Source organism: Lithobates pipiens, unplaced genomic scaffold (genome assembly GCF_037356315.1).
Source record: "Lithobates pipiens isolate NorthernLeopardFrog02 unplaced genomic scaffold, aLitPip1_a1.2 Scaffold_35, whole genome shotgun sequence".
Classification (NCBI taxonomy): domain Eukaryota; kingdom Metazoa; phylum Chordata; class Amphibia; order Anura; family Ranidae; genus Lithobates; species Lithobates pipiens.
Window position 1 is genome coordinate 13676801 of NW_027507811.1, and position 20921 is coordinate 13697721.

Consider the following 20921-nt stretch of genomic DNA (forward strand, 5'->3'; position numbering starts at 1 on the left):
AGGGCCAGATAAAAGCAGGCAAAGGGCTAAGGACCACTGCCTTAGACAACCTTTCCTTGTGTCTTGTTTCTAGTGACCTTGAACTCTTTGCTCCTCCCATGAACTTTCTATTTCAGCCATGCCTTTGCACTTCCTGTTTGCCAGATTATTGTGCTCTCTCCAACCAATATCTCGCTCTTGTCACTTCTGCTGCCGTCCATATCTTCGCTTCACGACATTTGTCTTGTTCCTCGACTACGCTTTCTCTTGAACCTTACCTTCTATATCTGCAACTAGACCCCGGCTTGCCTTACCTCCTGGTTGGGCGATCCTGAGAACCGTGACCTGGTAGTAACATGCAGCACAACCCATCTTCACCATCATGAGCTCTGGTGAACACCGGTTAGTACTTAGCCCCTCATCTGCCGGGGTGACTTGCTTGTGTACTTATCCTACTGATTGATGGGAGCCTCTCTACTGCTATAGATACTGGTCTCCAAGCCTGACCCCTGACCATGATCTAACCACAGAATAACGAACCTTAGATTCCTACAACAAATTGAACAGCATCTGTTTGTGCCAATTAACTTGACTATAAAGCTACTGTATGACTTCTCTGTCAGTCTGAGAACTAGGAAAGTACACAGGTGTGCATCCCTAGCACGGGACATTCAACTTAAGGACTTAAAAAGTAGTGTTGCCATCACAAAGCGAAAAATAAATTAGGCTTTCTTTTGGTGGTTTTATCTTCCATAAATATTTTATTTTCTGAGCAGTTTACAGGTGAAAATAGGAAAAAACAGAAAATATATATATATATACATTTTTTTCAGTTATGAAACAGCTAAGATCTATAATACATACCTCTACCCCACTCAACTTAGGGACCGCTGTTTTTAGGTAATCACTTTCCCATCTCCACCATTCACCAATAAAATTAGATAGGAATTGACATTTTTCATCCCCAGAGCATATAAATGTAAAAATGTAAAGCCCAGCTCCAGGCTGAGCAGATCCCTCCCACCAACCTTTGAAACACCCATATATGTATATGTACCATTTTTATAAGGTTCCTATATCCAGGGCCTTCGGCCACACAGGTCTTCCTCATGGAGAGGGGAGGGGGGAGAGGCTGCAGAGACACAATCACACAGGAGAGGGGAGGGGGAGAGGCTGCAGAGACACAGTCATACAGGAGAGGGGAGGGGGTAGGCTGTAGAGACACAATCATACAGGAGAGGGGAGGGGGTAGGCTGCAGAGACACAGTCATACAGGAGAGGGGGAGAGGCTGCAGAGACACAATCATACAGGAGAGGGGGAGAGGCTGCAGAGACACAATCATACAGGAGGGGGGAGGGGGAGAGGCTGTAGATACACAATTATACAGGAGAGGGGAGGGGGGAGAGGCTACAGAGACACAATCATACAGGAGAGGGGAGGGGGAGAGGCTGCAGAGACACAATCATACAGGAGAGGGGAGGGGGTAGGCTGCAGAGACACAATCATACAGGAGAGGGGAGGGGGAGAGGCTGCAGAGACACAATCATACAGTAGAGGGGAGGGGGTAGGCTGCAGAGACACAATCATACAGGAGAGGGGAGGGGGGAGGCTGCAGAGACACAGTCACACAGGAGAGGGGAGGGGGGAGAGGCTTCAGAGACACAGTCACACAGGAGAGGGGAGGCTGCAGATACACAATCATACAGGAGAGGGGAGGGGGAGAGGCTGCAGAGACACAATCATACAGTAGAGGGGAGGGGGTAGGCTGCAGAGACACAATCATACAGGAGAGGGGAGGGGGGTAGGCTGCAGAGACACAATCATACAGGAGAGGGGAGGGGGAGAGGCTGCAGAGACACACTCATACAGGAGACGGGAGGGGGGAGGCTGCAGAGACACAATCATACAGGAGACGGGAGGGGGGAGGCTGCAGAGACACAATCATACAGGAGACGGGAGGGGGGAGGCTGCAGAGACACAATCATACAGGAGAGGGGGGAGGCTGCAGAGACACAATCATACAGGAGAGGGGAGGGGGTAGGCTGCAGAGACACAATCATACAGGAGAGGGAAGGGGGGAGAGGCTACAGAGACACAATCATACAGGAGAGGGGAGGGGGTTGAGGCTGCAGAGACACAGTCACACAGGAGAGGGGAGGGGGGAGAGGCTACAGAGACACAATCATACAGGAGAGGGGAGGGGGTTGAGGCTGCAGAGACACACTCATACAGGAGACGGGAGGGGGGAGGCTGCAGAGACACAGTCACACAGTCACACGCTCACCCGTGTGACCTCCCTGGTGTTTACAAAGGTCTCTTTCCTGACTAAAACATTTCCCACACTCTGAACATGCGAAAGATCCCTCAGTTCTGCTTCGTGTGAAGTCCAGATTCTTTAGGAACAATTTCTCACGCTCTGTACATGAAGAGTTCTTTCTGTCCCCATGGGTTCGCTTGTGTTTTGCAAGGGTGTCTTTACGGGAGAAACATTCCCCACACTCTAAACATGTAAAAGGTTTCTCACCCGTGTGAACCGGGAGGTGTCTCGTCAGCTGACTTTTGTCTTTAAAATACTTCCCGCACTCACACACAAAAATTTCTCCCATGTGACAGCTCAGATGTTTGGTGAGGTCCCATCTGTTCGTGAAAGATTTATCGCACTTTGGGCAGGGATATACTTCACTGTAGAGCTTTGTATGAGTGAAATTGTATCCTTCTGCTGGAAAGAAATTTAATTTAGTTAATGTAAAAACAATTTACCTTATTTGTTGGGAACATGACGTTATATTGAGGAATGGAGATGGACCTTTCATATGATGTACAGTATCTCCTCCTCATTTGTTGGGAACATGACGTTATATTGAGGAGTGGAGATGGACCTTTCATATGATGTACAGTATCTCCTCCTCATTTGTTGGGAACATGACGTTATATTGAGGAATGGAGATGGACCTTTCATATGGTGTACAGTATCTCCTCCCCATTTGTTGGGAACATGACGTTATATTGAGGAATGGAGATGGACCTTTCATATGATGTACAGTATCTCCTCCTCATTTGTCGGGAACATGACGTTATATTGAGGAATGGAGATGGACCTTTCATATGATGTACAGTATCTCCTCCTCATTTGTTGGGAACATGACGTCATATTGAGGAATGGAGATGGACCTTTCATATGATGTACAGTATCTCCTCCTCATTTGTTGGGAACATGACGTTATATTGAGGAATGGAGATGGACCTTTCATATGGTGTACAGTATCTCCTCCTCATTTGTTGGGAACATGACGTTATATTGAAGAATGGAGATGGACCTTTCATATGGTGTACAGTATCTCCTCCTCATTTGTTGGGAACATGACGTTATATTGAGGAATGGAGATGGACCTTTCATATGATGTACAGTATCTCCTCCTCATTTGTCGGGAACATGACGTTATATTGAGGAATGGAGATGGACCTTTCATATGATGTACAGTATCTCCTCCTCATTTGTTGGGAACATGACGTCATATTGAGGAATGGAGATGGACCTTTCATATGATGTACAGTATCTCCTCCTCATTTGTTGGGAACATGACGTTATATTGAGGAATGGAGATGGACCTTTCATATGGTGTACAGTATCTCCTCCTCATTTGTTGGGAACATGACGTTATATTGAGGAATGGAGATGGACCTTTCATATGATGTACAGTATCTCCTCCTCATTTGTCGGGAACATGACGTCATATTGAGGAATGGAGATGGACCTTTCATATGATGTACAGCATCTCCTCCTCATTTGTTGGGAACATGACGTTACATTGAGGAATGGAGATGGACCTTTCATATGATGTACAGTATCTCCTCCTCATTTGTTGGGAACATGACGTTATATTGAGGAATGGAGATGGACCTTTCATATGGTGTACAGTATCTCCTCCTCATTTGTTGGGAACATGACGTTATATTGAGGAATGGAGATGGACCTTTCATATGATGTACAGTATCTCCTCCTCATTTGTTGGGAACATGACGTTATATTGAGGTATGGAGATGGACCTTTCATATTATGTACAGTATCTCCTCCTCATTTGTTGGGAACATGACGTTATATCGAGGAATGGAGATGGACCTTTCATATGGTGTACAGTATCTCCTCCTCATTTGTTGAGAAAATGACGTTTTATTGAGGAATGGAGATGGACCTTTCATATGGTGTACAGTATCTCCTCCTCATTTGTTGGGAACATGACATTATATTGAGGAATGGAGATGGACCTTTCATATGGCGTACAGTATCTCCTCCTCATTTGTTGGGAACATGACATTATATTGAGGAATGGAGATGGACCTTTCATATGGCGTACAGTATCTCCTCCTCATTTGTCGGGAACATGACGTTATATTGAGGAATGGAGATGGACCTTTCATATGATGTACAGTATCTCCTCCTCATTTGTTGGGAACATGACGTCATATTGAGGAATGGAGATGGACCTTTCATATGATGTACAGTATCTCCTCCTCATTTGTTGGGAACATGACGTTATATTGAGGAATGGAGATGGACCTTTCATATGGTGTACAGTATCTCCTCCTCATTTGTTGGGAACATGACGTTATATTGAGGAATGGAGATGGACCTTTCATATGATGTACAGTATCTCCTCCTCATTTGTCGGGAACATGACGTCATATTGAGGAATGGAGATGGACCTTTCATATGATGTACAGCATCTCCTCCTCATTTGTTGGGAACATGACGTTACATTGAGGAATGGAGATGGACCTTTCATATGATGTACAGTATCTCCTCCTCATTTGTTGGGAACATGACGTTATATTGAGGAATGGAGATGGACCTTTCATATGGTGTACAGTATCTCCTCCTCATTTGTTGGGAACATGACGTTATATTGAGGAATGGAGATGGACCTTTCATATGATGTACAGTATCTCCTCCTCATTTGTTGGGAACATGACGTTATATTGAGGTATGGAGATGGACCTTTCATATTATGTACAGTATCTCCTCCTCATTTGTTGGGAACATGACGTTATATCGAGGAATGGAGATGGACCTTTCATATGGTGTACAGTATCTCCTCCTCATTTGTTGAGAAAATGACGTTTTATTGAGGAATGGAGATGGACCTTTCATATGGTGTACAGTATCTCCTCCTCATTTGTTGGGAACATGACATTATATTGAGGAATGGAGATGGACCTTTCATATGGCGTACAGTATTTTCACATCATTTGTTGGGAACATGACGGAATTTTGAGCAATGGAGATGGACCTTTTATATGATATTCAGGATTTCCACCTCATTTGTTGGGAACATGATGTCTGAAGATAGCAGACAAGTGTAATTGGATGATGTGTAGAAAATTCTAAAGATTACATTTTCTAATTCTTTTTTACTCAAGTTTAAAATCACTAGTGAACTCTTCCTCTCAAGCTTTGCTGGCCTATCTGTCCCAATTTAGATTCCTCTTACCCGGTGATGTGAGGGGCGGCTGATTGTCCATCATGACGTCCTTGTAGAGATCCTTGTGTCCTTCTAAATACTCCCACTCCTCCATGGAGAAATATAAAGTGACATCCTGACACCTTATAGGAACCTGACACACACAATGATACAGTCACCATCCAGACACATCCCTTGTCTGTTACTGGATAATGTCCCAGATAATGTTCCAGAATTCCCGGCACCGCTCACCTCACCCATCAGCAGTTCAATTATCTTGTTGGTGACTTCTACAATTTTCTGATTGTTGTTTCTCTCTAAGGTAAGAGAGTTAGGTGGGACTGTGATGGTCACCAGACTTCACAGGAGGAAAATTCTGTAAAGACCAAAGTTAATGTAAAATTACATTCCCAGAATCCTCCTCACCTGCCTAGTAGGAATTGTGCTTATTTAAGACTTTGTCAAGTCTTTTTTTTCACGATTAGGTCTATGTAAAAAAGATAAGTCATGTCATTGGACCCTCTGAGAAATTTCCTTACCTCTCCAATCAAAAGGTAGATGATCTCCAAGGACAACTTATGTATTTTCTTACTCAAGTGAATTTTCTTTTTTACACAACTCAAAATCTGCTGATTGTCCATCATGACGTCCTTGTAGAGATCCTTGTGTCCTTCTAAATACTCCCACTCCTCCATGGAGAAAGAGACAGTGACATCCTGACACCTTATAGGAACCTGACACACACAATGATACAGTCACCATCCAGACACATCCCTTGTCTGTTACTGGATAATGTCCCAGAATTCCCAGAATCCTCCTCACCTCTCCTGTCAGCAACTCCATCATCTTCTTGGTGACTTCTAGAATCTTCTTGCCATTGTTTAGCTTAATCATTAAGGAGCGAGGTGGAGGCACTGTAAAGGTAAGCTGGTCTTCGTCCTTCAGAGGAGGAAAAATATGTATGGAAAAAGCAACCTTGATGTTGGGATCCTCCTAGAACTGTCCTCATCCCTCTGGTCAAGTCAAACTTTTATTAAAAGAAATAAAAGGGATATTATGTGACTCTCCCAGAATCCTCCTCACCTCTCCAGTCAACAGAAAGATGACCTCAAGGGTGAGGTTTATTATCTTCTCCGTCATTTGACTCCACTGCTTCTCCATCCTGCTTGATCTCATCTATATACAGGGCAGTCTTTCTGTAGATGGATAAGGGATATAAATCAGTATATACACCAGAGGCTCTGGATGGACAGTTGGATAAATGGTTCTATACTTAGGATGTATCCGGTCTATAAACCAGAGGCTCTGTATGGACAGTTGGATAAATGTTTCTATATTTAGGATGTGTCCAGTCTATAAACCAGAGGCTCTGGATGGACAGTTGGATAAATGGTTCTATATTTAGGATGTATCCGGTCCATAAACCAGAGGCTCTGGATGGACAGTTGGATAAATGGTTCTATATTTAGGATGTATCTGGTCTATAAACCAGAGGCTCTGTATGGACAGTTGGATAAATGGTTCTATATTTAGGATGTATCCGGTCTATAAACCAGAGGCTCTGGATGGACAGTTGGATAAATGGTTCTATATTTAGGATGTATCCGGTCTATAAACCAGAGGCTCTGGATGGACAGTTGGATAAATGGTTCTATATTTGGGATGTATCCGGTCTATAAACCAGAGGCTCTGGATGGACAGTTGGATAAATGGCTCTATATTTAGGATGTATCCAGTCTATAAACCAGAGGCTCTGGATGGACAGTTGGATAAATGGCTCTATATTTAGGATGTATCCGGTCTATAAACCAGAGGCTCTGGATGGACAGTTGGATAAATGGTTCTATATTTAGGATGTATCCGGTCTATAAACCAGAGGCTCTACCTGGACAGTTGGATAAATAACTCTACATTTAGGATGTAGCTATATGTAATGTACATATTATGACTATATATATTTTTTATGAGGTAGAGGACAGACCGAATGGGGAGATAACTGAGCCTAAATATAAAATAATAGTAAAATAAAGTAATATATTGCAATGTTTTTTACCTCCTCTGCTGCCAGTTCCAGAAATGTCTTTTCTTAACTTCCTCCCAACTCAACTTTAACCCAGAAATTACTATCTTTATGTTACGTCACTTCCTTTCTCTGTGCTTTCCACTTAAAATACCTGCGCTCTCCATCTTGTGGAGAGTACGATAGTTGCAGGCTTTCTAATTTCTCATCAGTGAGTCCTCTTCTGGCTGATGTTCTGATCTATGTTGACCCTTACATGGATTATAACGGTAGCCTCAAATAAAGGGAAATACCAATAGAAACCCATAATGTCCTTCTTACCAGACTCTTCTGTCAAAGGAAGTTGTGAGATGTTACAGCTTTGTAACCTTATGGGGAAATTCTGCTTTCTGCTTCTCTTGTAGCGTTCACTGCTGGTGTTTGAATAAAAACATAAAAAAATACAACTTGTAAAAAAAAGAACTAAATCCAAATATGTTGAAATCATGGACACGGATGGTTCCCCATCGTGATGTGAATAGGTGTCCACAAACATCCTCATGGAGAACACAGTCTCTATCATCCTCAGAGGACATAGCTCTTATCCTCCTCATGAAGAACAGTTTCTATCATCCTCAGGGAACACTGTCCCTGTCATCCTCATGGAGAACGCAGTCTATAACATCTTCATGGAGAACACAGTCTTCAACATCTACATGGAAAACACAGTCTACTCTATAACATCTACATGGAGAACACAGTCTATAACATCTACATGGAGAACACAGTCTATAACATCTACATGGAAAACACAGTCTATAACATCTACATGGAGAACACAGTCTATAACATCTTCATGGAGAACACAGTCTTCAACATCTACATGGAAAACACAGTCTACTCTATAACATCTACATGGAGAACACAGTCTATAACATCTACATGGAGAACACAGTCTATAACATCTACATGGAAAACACAGTCTATAACATCTACATGGAGAACACAGTCTATAACATCTACATGGAGAACACAGTCTATAACATCTACATGGAGAACACAGTCTATAACATCTACATGGAGAACACAGTCTATAACATCTACATGGAGAACACAGTCTATAATATCTACATGGAGAACACAGTCTATAATATCTACATGGAGAACACAGTCTATAACATCTACATGGAGAACACAGTCTATAACATCTACATGGAGAACACAGTCTATAACATCTACATGGAGAACACAGTCTATAATATCTACATGGAGAACACAGTCTATAACATCTACATGGAGAACACAGTCTATAACATCTACATGGAGAACACAGTCTATAACATCTACATGGAAAACACAGTCTATAACATCTACATGGAGAACACAGTCTATAACATCTACATGGAGAACACAGTCTATAACATCTACATGGAGAACACAGTCTAACATCTACATGGAGAACACAGTCTTTAACATCTACATGGAGAACACAGTCTTTAACATCTACATGGAAAACACAGTCTATAACGTCTACATGGAAAACACAGTCTAATCTATAACATCTACATGGAAAACACAGTCTATAACATCTACATGGAGAACACAGTCTATAACATCTACATGGAGAACACAGTCTAACATCTACATGGAGGACACAGTCTATAACATCTACATGGAGAACACAGTCTATAACATCTACATGGAGAACACAGTCTATAACATCTACATGGAGAACACAGTCTATAACATCTACATGGAGAACACAGTCTATAACATCTACATGGAGAACACAGTCTATAACATCTACATGGAGAACACAGTCTATAACATCTACATGGAGAACACAGTCTATAACATCTACATGGAGAACACAGTCTATAACATCTACATGGAGAACACAGTCTTTAACATCTACATGGAAAACACAGTCTACTCTATAACATCTACATGGGAAACACAGTCTATAACATCTACATGGAGAACACAGTCTATAACATCTACATGGAAAACACAGTCTATAACATCTACATGGAGAATACAGTCTATAACATCTACATGGAGAACGCAGTCTACTCTATAACATCTACATGGAAAACACAGTCTATAACATCTACATGGAAAACACAGTCTATAACATCTACATGGAGAACACAGTCTATAACATCTACATGGAGAATACAGTCTATAACATCTACATGGAGAACACAGTCTTTAACATCTACATGGAGAACACAGTCTAACATCTACATGGAGAACACAGTCTACTCTATAACATCTACATGGAAAACACAGTCTATAACATCTACATGGAAAACACAGTCTATAACATCTACATGGAGAACACAGTCTATAACATCTACATGGAGAATACAGTCTATAACATCTACATGGAGAACACAGTCTATAACGTCTACATGGAGAACACAGTCTATAACATCTACATGGAGAACACAGTCTATAACGTCTACATGGAGAACACAGTCTATAACATCTACATGGAGAACACAGTCTATAACGTCTACATGGAGAACACAGTCTATAACATCTACATGGAGAACGCAGTCTACTCTATAACATCTACATGGAAAACACAGTCTATAACATCTACATGGAGAATACAGTCTATAACATCTACATGGAAAACACAGTCTATAACATCTACATGGAAAACACAGTCTATAACATCTACATGGAGAGCACAGTCTATAACATCTACATGGAGAACACAGTCTATATAACATCTACATGGAAAACACAGTCTATAACATCTACATGGAGAACACAGTCTATAACATCTACATGGAGAACACAGTCTATAACATCTACATGGAGAACACAGTCTATAACATCTACATGGAGAACACAGTCTATAACATCTACATGGAGAACACAGTCTATAACATCTACATGGAAAACACAGTCTATAACATCTACATGGAGAACACAGTCTATAACATCTACATGGAGAACACAGTCTATAACATCTACATGGAGAACACAGTCTATAACATCTACATGGAGAACACAGTCTATAACATCTACATGGAGAACACAGTCTATAACATCTACATGGAGAACACAGTCTATAACATCTACATGGAGAACACAGTCTATAACATCTACATGGAGAACACAGTCTATAACATCTACATGGAGAACACAGTCTATAACATCTACATGGAGAACACAGTCTATAACATCTACATGGAAAACACAGTCTATAACATCTACATGGAGAACACAGTCTATAACATCTACATGGAGAACACAGTCTATAACATCTACATGGAGAACACAGTCTATAACATCTACATGGAGAACACAGTCTATAACATCTACATGGAAAACACAGTCTATAACATCTACATGGAGAACGCAGTCTATCATCCTCGGAGGACATAGCTCCTATCATCCTTGGAGATGACTGTCCCTGTCATCCTCATGGAGAACACAGACTCTATCATCCTCATGGAAAACACAGTCCCCATCCTCATAGAGAACACAGTCTATAACATCTACATGGAGAACGCAGTCTATCATCCTCGGAGGACATAGCTCTTATCATCCTTGGAGATGACTGTCCCTGTCATCCTCATGGAGAACACAGACACCATCATCCTCATGAAGAACACAGTTTCTATCATCCTCAGAGAACACCATCCCTGTCATCCTCACAGAGAACACAGTGCTCAACCTCATTGAGAACACAGTCACCATCATCCTCATGGAGAACACAGTCTCTATCATTCTCACGGGGAACACAGTCTCTTCTTATCCTCATGGAGGAACACAGTTTCAATCATGCTCAGAGAACACTGTCCCTGTCATCCTCATGGAGTACACAGTCTCTGTCATCCACATGGAGAACGCAGTCCTCAGCCTCAAAGAGATCACAGTCACTATCATCCTCATGGAGAACTATCATCCTCATGAAAGCCTCATGAGAGCACAGCCATCATCCTCATGAAGAACACACGATCCTTGTATAGAACACAGTCCTCATAGAAAACACACTCTATGTCATCTTCATGTAGAACACAGTTCCTATCATCCTCGTAAAGAACACAGTCCCTATCATCTTCATAGAGAACACAGTTCCTATCAACCTTCGAAAAGAACGGTCTCTATCATCCTCATGGTCACCACAGTGTCTTAAAGAGACCAGTCACACTACTTGAGGGACCCTGAACCCCTAGACTGCATGAGCATTTAACCCCCCACTACAAGGGCAGATTTTGGCTAATTGCTGGAGTTAGGCTTAAATATTTATGGTCATTTACCAGAACACTATTATCAGGTATACCTAACTGATTGGGTTATCCAAGCACCATCTCCCAATCATATATATAGGGAAAAAAATATATAGAAAGTATTTATGAAGTATATCTAGAGAATATGCCCATGGTGATGTTACAGTTTATTTATGATCTGAATATAACCTAACAACTAAAGATTTTAACTAATTATATAACTGTCTACCTAGCTTTTCTAGAATAACCATAATCTGATGCCACATTTTAATAGTTGTGGGTTCCTCTTGAGATATCCCGGACAGTTCCCTCTCCATGCTGGTTGTTAGTTAATTTTTTTTTTGTTACCCCTTGACCCTACTATGTAAATATGGCTAATGCTCCATATGCCTGGTTATTATTTCTGAATATGACATTATAGATAGCACTTTCTTTGGTAGTCTGTGAAACGCGTTGAGATGGTCACCCTCATCCCACTGCTGGAATCGGTGCAAATGGATTGAAAACATATTTGAATGCTTCAGAATAGAACAATATGGATACATTTTAATGTCATATTGGGAAAAGGGGGACCGAGAACAGGGAGAAAATGTACTGAATGCATCTGAATTGGCCTTTTACTTATTCCAGTGTAAGCTCCTTCTTCAGTTTAGGTGCAAATAAAGAGGTGCAGCACTATCATCAAACAAAACTAAAAGTAAAAAAAAATCAACATGAAACATATTGTCTTTTGTGTCTTCTTTAACATCCCATGTCCATGAATATGCATTTCTATATTATATCCCCTTCACTCCTCCACCGTCTGTGACCAACCAACACCAGTTGTGCTCTCACCTGAAGTATATGATCCTCATAAAATGTTTCTGTCCCCTTTAAATGGGATCCTCCTTTCCTGCAGCCCACTTATACTCCACTTCTCTGATCCAAAGGTATGGCCCCTTTAACCACTTCAACACCGGGCACTTTCACCCCCTTCCTGCCCAGGCCAATGTTCAGCATTCAGTGCTGTCACACTTTGAATGACCATTGCGTGGCCATGCAATGCTGCACCCAAACTACATTTGTATAATTTTTTTGGAGACAGAGATTTCTTTTGGTGGTATTTAATCACCACTGGGTTTTTTTTTTTTTGCTAAACAAATTTAAAAAGTCCAACATTTTTGAACAAAAACGTTTTTATTAGTATTTTTTCTCCTTCACCGATGGCCTCTGATAGGCTGCACTGATGAGGTGACACTAATGGACACTGATGAGGAGGAGGGCATATGCACCACGGATGGGCACTGATAGGCACCACTTATGGGCAGCACTGATGGGCTCTGATGGGCTGCACCGATGAGGAGGCACACATATGCAGCACGAATGGGCACTGATTGGCAGTACTTATGGGCACTGATAGGCGGCACTTATGGGCAGCACTAATGGGCACTCATAGTCTGCTCTGATGAGGCAGTACTGAGGGGCATTGATGAGGGACTAATATGCAGCACTGATGGACACTGATAGGTGGCACTAAAGAGGTGGCACTAATGGGCACTGATGAAGAGGCACAAATATGCAGCACGGATGGGCACTGTTAGGCAGCACTGATAAGCAGTACTTATGGGCACTGATAGGCACCACTGATGAGGTGGCACTAATGAGGAGGCACGTATATGCAGCACAGATGGGCACTGATAGGCAGTACTTATGGGGACTGATAGGCAGCACTTATGGGCAGTACTGATGGGCACTCATAGTCTGCACTGATGAGGCAGTACTGATGGGCATTGATGACGGACTAATATGCAGCACTGATGGGTAGCACTGAAGAGGTGGCACTAATGGGCACTGATGAGGAGGCTCGAATATGCAGCACTGATGAGATGGCACTAATGAGGTATGCATATGTAGCACGGGTGGGCACTGTTAGGCAGCACTTATGGGCACTGATGAGGCAGCACTGAAGAGGTGGCACTAATGGAAACTGATGAGAAGGCAAGAAAATGCAGCACTGATGGGCAATGATAGGAAGCACTGATCAGTACTGATGAGGGATTAATATGCAGCACTAATGGGCACTGATAGGCAGCACTGATGGGCAATTATAGTTACTGATGGATGGCACTAATAAGCAGCACTGATGAAGAGGCACTGACGGGCATCGCTGATGGTCACTGGTGGGCATCACTGTGAGGAAATCTGCTTATTGGCTGATAACTAGCACTTCCTATTTACACTGTGATCACCCGTGATTGGACACAGCTGATCACATGGTAAAGAGCCTACGTCATTGGCTCTTTACCGTGATCGGTGATGCGGTGGAGAGCACGACTAATAGTTGTCCTGTGGACAGATTCTCCCCCCTGAGCTGTGGATCTCTGCAACTCCTCCAGAGTTACCATGGACCTCTTGGCTCTTCTCTGATGAATGCTCTCCTTGCCCGGCCCGGTCAGTTTAGGTGGGCGGCCATGTCTTGGTAGGTTTGCAGTTGTGTCCATACTCTTTCCATTTTCTGATGATGGATTGAACAGAGCTCCGTTAGATGTTCAAAGCTTGGGAGATTTTTTTTTTTTTTATCACCTAACCCTGCTTTATACTTCTCCACAACTTTATCCCTGACCTGCCTGGTGTGTTCCTTGGCCTTCACGATGCTGTCTGTTCACTAAGGTTCTCTAACAAACCTCTGAGGGCTTCACGAAACAGCTGTATTTATACTGAGATTAGATTACACACAGGTGGTCTCTATTTACTATTTAGGTGACTTATGAAGGGAATTGGTTCCTCTAGATTTTAGTCAGTCCGAGTAAAGGGGGCTGAATACAAATGCCCCCCCCCCCCACACACTTTCACATATTTATTTGCACCCAAACCCTAACTCCAACCCCAATCCTATCATTTTCCTTCCACTTCACAATTATGTGCCACTTTGTGTTGGTTTATCACATAAAATCCCAATAAAATACATTTACATTTTTTTTTTGGTTGTAACATCAGAAAATTTTAAGGGGTATGAATACTTTTTCAAGGCACTGTACCTTAATTGGCGGAGGTCAGGCTGGAGGAGTGGGCATTTCCAAACCGACTGTATTTGCATGCAGACCGCCCCCCCCCCCCCCAGGAAACACCCACACGTGACGCTGGACACTCACCCATGTCTATTCTCTGGTGTAATAAAAGGACTTTATTTATTTTTTTAAAACATATTTTTTGCAGTCCATAAATGATTATGGCGAGCTCTCTCGTGTGAATTATTTCTCCCTTTCCTGAACTATAAAAAGAATGCTCACCCTCAGGGAATTTTACTGCTGTTTAAAAAAAAAAAAAAAAAAAATACATCCTTTTTTTTTTGTGACAGAAATCATTTCCTTCCCTCTTAACATGAAAAAAACTTGTCCACGTGGGTCCTCTGGTGTCGAAGAAGGTCTCCTCTCTGGGTGAAACCTTTCCCGCACACCGGACACGAATGCGGGCGCACTCCGTTGTGAAACTTCTTGTGCCTGATCAGGCTCTCCTTCCACGTGAAACTCTTCCCGCACTGCGAACACGAAAAAGGCCGCAGGCCAATGTGGTTTCTTTGATGATTGACCAGGTATCTTTTCTCGTTGAAACGTTTCCCGCACTCTGGACACTTAAAAGGGAGCTCGCCCGTGTGAATTCTCTGGTGCGTAAGGAGGTGTCTTTTCTGACTGTAACTTTTCCCGCACTCTAAACATGAAAACGGCTTCTCTACAGTGCGGGCTTTGATGTGGGCGTGGGGGACGTGCTCCGAGGGTTCGTTGGCGGGGTGGACTCCCTGAGGTCCTACAAGGTCCGACATCTCGCTCTCCGACCATGGAAAGATCTTCTCAACACTTTGAAGCTCCCCACATTCAGATTTGGTTGGTTGCTCCCTTGAGTGGGTTCGCTGGTGTAGGATAAACATACTTCGGAGCGCAAAACCCTTCCCGCACTCCTTACACGTATACGAATTTTTGTCCATATGGACTTGCAGGTGATTGATGTACGTGTCCTTCCGAGGAAAACTTTTTCCACACTCCGAACACAAAAAGGGTTTCTCGCCCGTGTGAACTTTGAGGTGTCTGGTCAAGTGACCCTTCTGCATGAAATACAGGCCGCACTCCGAGCACACGTAAGGTCTCTCCCCCGTGTGGTGCCTCAGATGTCTGGCGAGGTCGCTTTTGTGCAAGAAAGATTTCCTGCACTCGGGGCAACAATAGTGCCGCGCCCCCGTGTGATTAATGGAATGTCTCGTGAGATGCGATTTCGAGGCAAAACTTTTCCCGCACTCCAAACACGGGTGGGGACGCACTCCGCTGTGTGCTTTTTCGTGGCAGTCGAGGTAGGATTTTGCGTTGAAACATTTCCCGCATTCGCAGCATGAAAACGGACGCTCTCCTGCATTCCCCTGTTGATGTGCAGCTAGAGCTGAGGCCGATGTTAAGCCGTTATCGTCCATGGAATATGGAAAGATTTTTTCGATTTTCACTACAACAGCGTCGAAATTATCAGGAGAAGGTTCCTCAGGTTTATAAGGATCTAGTGTCCTATCTTCAAGGTGAATTCTCGGAAAAATATCCGGGTTAATAGCATGGAACTTATCAAAAGGATACTCAACGGTAGATAGATCTTCTGGTCCATCCACATTACGATCGCCAGGATAAAAATGTGGGTTATCAGTATGGAAATTGTAGGAAGTATCCGTAGGATACGGAGGATCTACTGATATATCGGCACAGCAAACTATGTGGTGTCTATTTTGAGATGTGGGCTTTAGTTCTGGAGAACATCGTATGATCCCTTTATCTATAATGTTATAGTTTGGAGAGTACGCGAGATGTTCCTCTGAGGTATTCCGAACATTGTGTCCACCTGCTGGAAAGAGATTTTTATCATTATTATAGGAAACACATTAATTGTGTAAATGGTCTGCTCAGGTCCATCAACCAGTACAATTATGAATAATGATGACAATACTGTTGGGAACATGACGTTATATTGAGGAATGGAGATGGACCTTTCATATGGTGTACAGTATCTCCTCCTCATTTGTTGGGAACATGACGTTATATTGAGGAATGGAGATGGACCTTTCATATGGTGTACAGTATTTCCTCCTCATTTGTTGGGAACATGACGTTACATTGAGGAATGGAGATGGACCTTTCATATGGTGTACAGTATCTCCTCCTCATTTGTTGGGAGCATGACATTATATTGAGGAATGGGGATGGACCTTTCATATGGTGTACAGTATCTCCTCCTCATTTGTTGGGAACATGACATTATATTGAGGAATGGGGATGGACCTTTCATATGGTGTACAGTATCTCCTCCTCATTTGTTGGGAACATGACATTATATTGAGGAATGGAGATGGACCTTTCATATGGTGTACAGTATCTCCTCCTCATTTGTTGGGAACATGACGTTATATTGAGGAATGGAGATGGACCTTTCATATGGTGTACAGTATCTCCTCCTCATTTGTTGGGAACATGACGTTATATTGAGGAATGGAGATGGACCTTTCATATGGTGTACAGTATCTCCTCCTCATTTGTTGGGAACATGACGTTACATTGAGGAATGGAGATGGACCTTTCATATGGTGTACAGTATCTCCTCCTCATTTGTTGGGAACATGACATTATATTGAGGAATGGAGATGGACCTTTCATATGGTGTACAGTATCTCCTCCTCATTTGTTGGGAACATGACATTATATTGAGGAATGGGGATGGACCTTTCATATGGTGTACAGTATCTCCTCCTCATTTGTTGGGAACATGAAGTTATATTGAGGAATGGAGATGGACCTTTCGTGTGGTGTACAGTATCTCCTCCTCGTTTGTTGGGAACATGAGATTATATTGAGGAAGTGATGGACCTTTCATGTGGTCTACAGCATTTCCTTATATGTTGGGAACATGACGTTATATTGAGGAATGGAGATGGACCTTTCGTGTGGTCTACAGCATCTCCTCCCCGTTTGTTGGGAACATGAGATTATATTGAGGAAGTGATGGACCTTTCATGTGGTCTACAGCATTTCCTTATTTGTTAGGAACATGACGTTATATTGAGGAATGGAGATGGACCTTTCATATGGAGCACAGTATTTCCACGTCGTTTGTTGGGAACATGATATTATATTGAGGAATTGAGATGAACCTTTAATATGGTGTACAGTATCTCCTCTTTGTTTGTTGGGGACTTGGTGTTATATTGAGGAATGGAGATGGACTTTTCATATGGTGTAGAGTATCTCCTCCTCATTTGTTGGGAACATGTGGGTAGAACATGTTGACACACAATTTTCTCAGCTTTACCGGTCTACCATATATATTACACTGTTCTCTTACCCGGAGATATGAGGGGAGGATGATTGTCCATCATGACGTCCTTGTAGAGATCCTTGTGTCCTTCTAAATACTCCCACTCCTCCATGGAGAAATAGACAGTGACATCCTGACTCCTTATAGGAACCTGACACACACAATGATACAGTCACCATCCAGACACATCCCTTGTCTGTTACTGGATAATGTCCCAGAATTCCCGGCACCGCTCACCTCTCCTGTCAGCAGCTCAGTGATCTTCTTGGTGACTTCTAGGATCTTCTTGTTGCTATATTTCTTAGGTATCAGGGTGTGAGATGGAGGAACTGTGATGGTCACCCGGTCACCAGACTTCACAGGAGGAAAACTCTGTTTAAAGATAAAGTGAAATCCCAGAAAGCCCATCACCTCATGTGCTTTAGTGATAGAGATAATATTGATTATCATGTGACGCTTCCATAGTTCTCCTCACCTCTCCAGTCAGTAGGTAGATGATCTCCAAGGTGAAGTTTAATAACCTCTCAGTCATCTGACTTCGGTCTTCGTCCATCGTCATTGGTGTGGCCACCTGATCTCCACAGGCAGAGAATCTCTATAGAAGGTTATACACTTGATAAATAAATGGTTCTATAATTAAGATGTATCTGGTCTATAAACCCGAGGCTCTGGATGGACAGTTGGATAAATGGCTCTATATTTAGGATGTGTCAGGTCTATAAACCAGAGGCACTGGATGGACAGTTGGATAAATGGTTCTATATTTAGGATGTATCCGGTCTATAAACCAGAGGCTCTGGATGGACAGTTGGATAAACGGTTGTATATTTAGGATGTATCCAGTCTATAAACCAGAGGCTCTGGATGGACAGTTGGATAAATGGTTCTATATTTAGGATGTCTCCGGTCTATAAACCAGAGGCTCTGGATGGACAGTTGGATAAATGGTTCTATATTTAGGATGTATCCAGTCTATAAACCAGAGGTTCTGGATGGACAGTTGGATAAATGGTTCTATATTTAGGATGTATCCGGTCTATAAACCAGAGGCTCTGGATGGACAGTTGGATAAATGGTTCTATATTTAGGATGTATCCGGTCTATAAACCAGAGGCTCTGGATGGACAGTTGGATAAATGGTTCTATATTTAGAATGTATCTGGTCTATAAACCAGAGGTTCTAGATGGACAGTTGGATAAATGGTTCTATATTTAAGATGCATCTGGTTTATAAACTATATCAGACATCACAGTGACTATGGAGGAAGAGGACAGACATGATGGGGGGGGGGGGGGGGGGAGTTACTGGGTGTAAATATAAAATAAGATCTTATTACCTCCTCTGCTGCCAGTTCCAGCAATGTCTCCTCTCTACTTCCTCCCAACTCACCTCACACCCGGAACTTCCTGTTTATTCCTGACATCACTTCCTGTCTGTGTGCGTGCCACTGAAAATGGCCAAGATTACCATCTTGTGGAGACTGTGTTAGCTGCATATTTCATTATTTCTCATTAGTCTGACCGCTAGCGGATGATTCTCTTTCTTCCAGGATGATCCGTACATTAATAATATCCATAACTTTAACTAATCAAATATAACATTAGTAACCCATACTGTCCTTTTTATCGGACACAGCCTGAAGATTTTTATCAAATGTTACATAGGGTTGTTACATAGTAGGTAATGTTGAAAAAAGACACAAGTCCATCAAGTCCAACCTATGCGTGTGATTATATGTCAGTATTACATTGTATATCCCTGTATGTTGTGGTCATTCAGGTGATTAGCTAATAGTTTCTTGAAACTATCAATGCCCCCCGCTGAGACCACCGCCTGTGGAAGGGAATTTCACATCCTGGCCGCTCTTACAGTAAAGAACCCTCTACGTAGTTTAAGGTTAAACCTCTTTTTTTCTAATTTTAATGAATGGCCACGCGTCTTGGTAAACTCCCTTTTGCAAAAGTTTTCTCCCTATTGTGGGGTCACCAGTACGGTATTTGTAGATTGAAATCATATCCCCTCTCAAGCGTCTCTTCTCCAGAGAGAATAAGTTCAGAGCTCACAACCTTTCCTCATAACTAATATCCTCCAGACCCTTTATTAGCTTTGTTGCCCTTCTGTGTAGTCGCTTCATTTCCAGTACATCCTTCTTGAGGACTGGTGCCCAGAACTGGACAGCATACTCCAGGTGCGGCCGGACCAGAGTCTTGTAGAGCGGGAGAATGATCGTTTTATCTCTGGAGTTGATCCATTTTTAACGCCAATATTCTGTTTGCTTTGTTAGTAGCAGCTTGGCATTGCATGCCATCATCTACTAGGACCCCCAGGTCCTTTTCCATCCTAGATCCCCCCCAGAGGTTCTCCCCCCAGTCTATAGATTGCATTCATATATTTGCCACCCAAATGCATTATTTTACATTTTTCTACATTGAACCTCATTTGCCATGTAGTTGCCCATCCCATTAATTTGTTCAGATCCTTTTGCAAGGTTTCCACATCCTTCGGAGAAGTTAATGCCCTGCTTAGCTTAGTATCATCTGCAAATACAGAGATTGAACTGTTTACCCCATCCCCATCCTCCAGATCGTCTATGAACAAATTAAATAGGATTGGTCCCAGCACAGAACCCTGGGGGACCCTACTACCCACCCCTGACTATTCAGAGTACTCCCCAATTATCACCACGCTTTGAACTCGCCCTTGTAGCCAGTTTTCAATCCATGTACTCACCCTATGGTCCATCCACAGACCTTATTTTGTACAGTAAACGTTTATGGGGAACTGTGTCAAATGTCTTTGCAAAATCCAGATACACCACGTCTACGGGCCTTCCTTTATCTAGATGGCAGCTCACCTCCTCATAGAAGGTTAGTAGATTGGTTTGGCAAGAACGATTCTTCATGAATCCATGCTG

The 20921-nt window shown here is 42.6% G+C and overlaps 4 protein-coding genes across 9 annotated transcripts in view; 1 reads left to right on the top strand and 3 right to left on the bottom strand.

Moving 5' to 3' along the window:
* LOC143955522 (uncharacterized) overlaps positions 1-20921 on the top strand; it is a 433055-nt gene that overhangs the window by 62408 nt on the left and 349726 nt on the right. The gene's annotated exons all lie outside the window — the stretch shown is intronic.
* The window catches only part of LOC143955385 (uncharacterized), a 146480-nt gene that overhangs the window by 13033 nt on the left and 112526 nt on the right, over positions 1-20921 (bottom strand). Inside the window, exons 15-23 of the mRNA XM_077465444.1 lie at positions 10195-10773; positions 10058-10150; positions 9772-9956; positions 9512-9681; positions 9084-9381; positions 8365-8887; positions 8173-8317; positions 7781-7872; positions 2249-2699 (exon numbers count right to left, since the gene is read on the bottom strand). Coding sequence (XP_077321570.1) covers positions 2249-2699; positions 7781-7872; positions 8173-8317; positions 8365-8887; positions 9084-9381; positions 9512-9681; positions 9772-9956; positions 10058-10150; positions 10195-10773 — 2536 coding nt within the window. The remainder of the gene's footprint in view (positions 1-2248; positions 2700-7780; positions 7873-8172; positions 8318-8364; positions 8888-9083; positions 9382-9511; positions 9682-9771; positions 9957-10057; positions 10151-10194; positions 10774-20921) is intronic.
* Positions 2536-8906, bottom strand: LOC143955959 (gastrula zinc finger protein XlCGF66.1-like). Of its 2 annotated transcripts, XM_077466087.1 has the most exons (4): positions 6523-8906; positions 6262-6378; positions 5979-6173; positions 2536-5815 (listed from the first exon to the last, which is right to left on the bottom strand). In XM_077466087.1, the coding sequence occupies exons 1-4, from the start codon at positions 6613-6615 to the stop codon at positions 5771-5773; spliced, it is 450 nt and encodes a 149-aa protein (XP_077322213.1). In that variant the 5' UTR covers positions 6616-8906; the 3' UTR covers positions 2536-5770. The 2 variants fall into 2 exon arrangements, with proteins under 2 accessions (XP_077322213.1, XP_077322212.1); XM_077466086.1 differs by having other exon boundaries at positions 2536-6173.
* On the bottom strand, positions 14837-19403 carry LOC143955687 (uncharacterized). 2 transcript variants are annotated; one of them, XM_077465798.1, is made up of 5 exons: positions 19344-19403; positions 18482-18601; positions 18244-18378; positions 18034-18157; positions 14837-16539 (listed from the first exon to the last, which is right to left on the bottom strand). In XM_077465798.1, the coding sequence occupies exons 2-5, from the start codon at positions 18563-18565 to the stop codon at positions 15044-15046; spliced, it is 1839 nt and encodes a 612-aa protein (XP_077321924.1). In that variant the 5' UTR covers positions 18566-18601; positions 19344-19403; the 3' UTR covers positions 14837-15043. The 2 variants fall into 2 exon arrangements, with proteins under 2 accessions (XP_077321924.1, XP_077321923.1); XM_077465797.1 differs by having other exon boundaries at positions 14837-16542; positions 19344-19401.

Excerpts from the sequence above, each read along its gene's own strand:
- LOC143955959 (XM_077466086.1), bottom strand. The coding sequence starts at position 6,615 with ATGAGATCAAGCAGGATGGAGAAGCAGTGGAGTCAAATGACGGAGAAG. Across the intron at positions 6,379-6,522 it reads TCTTTCTGTTGACTGGAGAG|GACGAAGACCAGCTTACCTT; the intron begins GTGAGGAGGATT and ends CCTCCTCTGAAG. Across the intron at positions 6,174-6,261 it reads TGGAGTTGCTGACAGGAGAG|GTTCCTATAAGGTGTCAGGA; the intron begins GTGAGGAGGATT and ends TGTGTGTGTCAG.
- LOC143955687 (XM_077465797.1), bottom strand. The coding sequence starts at position 18,565 with ATGACGATGGACGAAGACCGAAGTCAGATGACTGAGAGGTTATTAAAC. Across the intron at positions 18,379-18,481 it reads TCTACCTACTGACTGGAGAG|AGTTTTCCTCCTGTGAAGTC; the intron begins GTGAGGAGAACT and ends ATCTTTAAACAG. Across the intron at positions 16,543-18,033 it reads TCCTCCCCTCATATCTCCGG|CAGGTGGACACAATGTTCGG; the intron begins GTAAGAGAACAG and ends ATCTCTTTCCAG.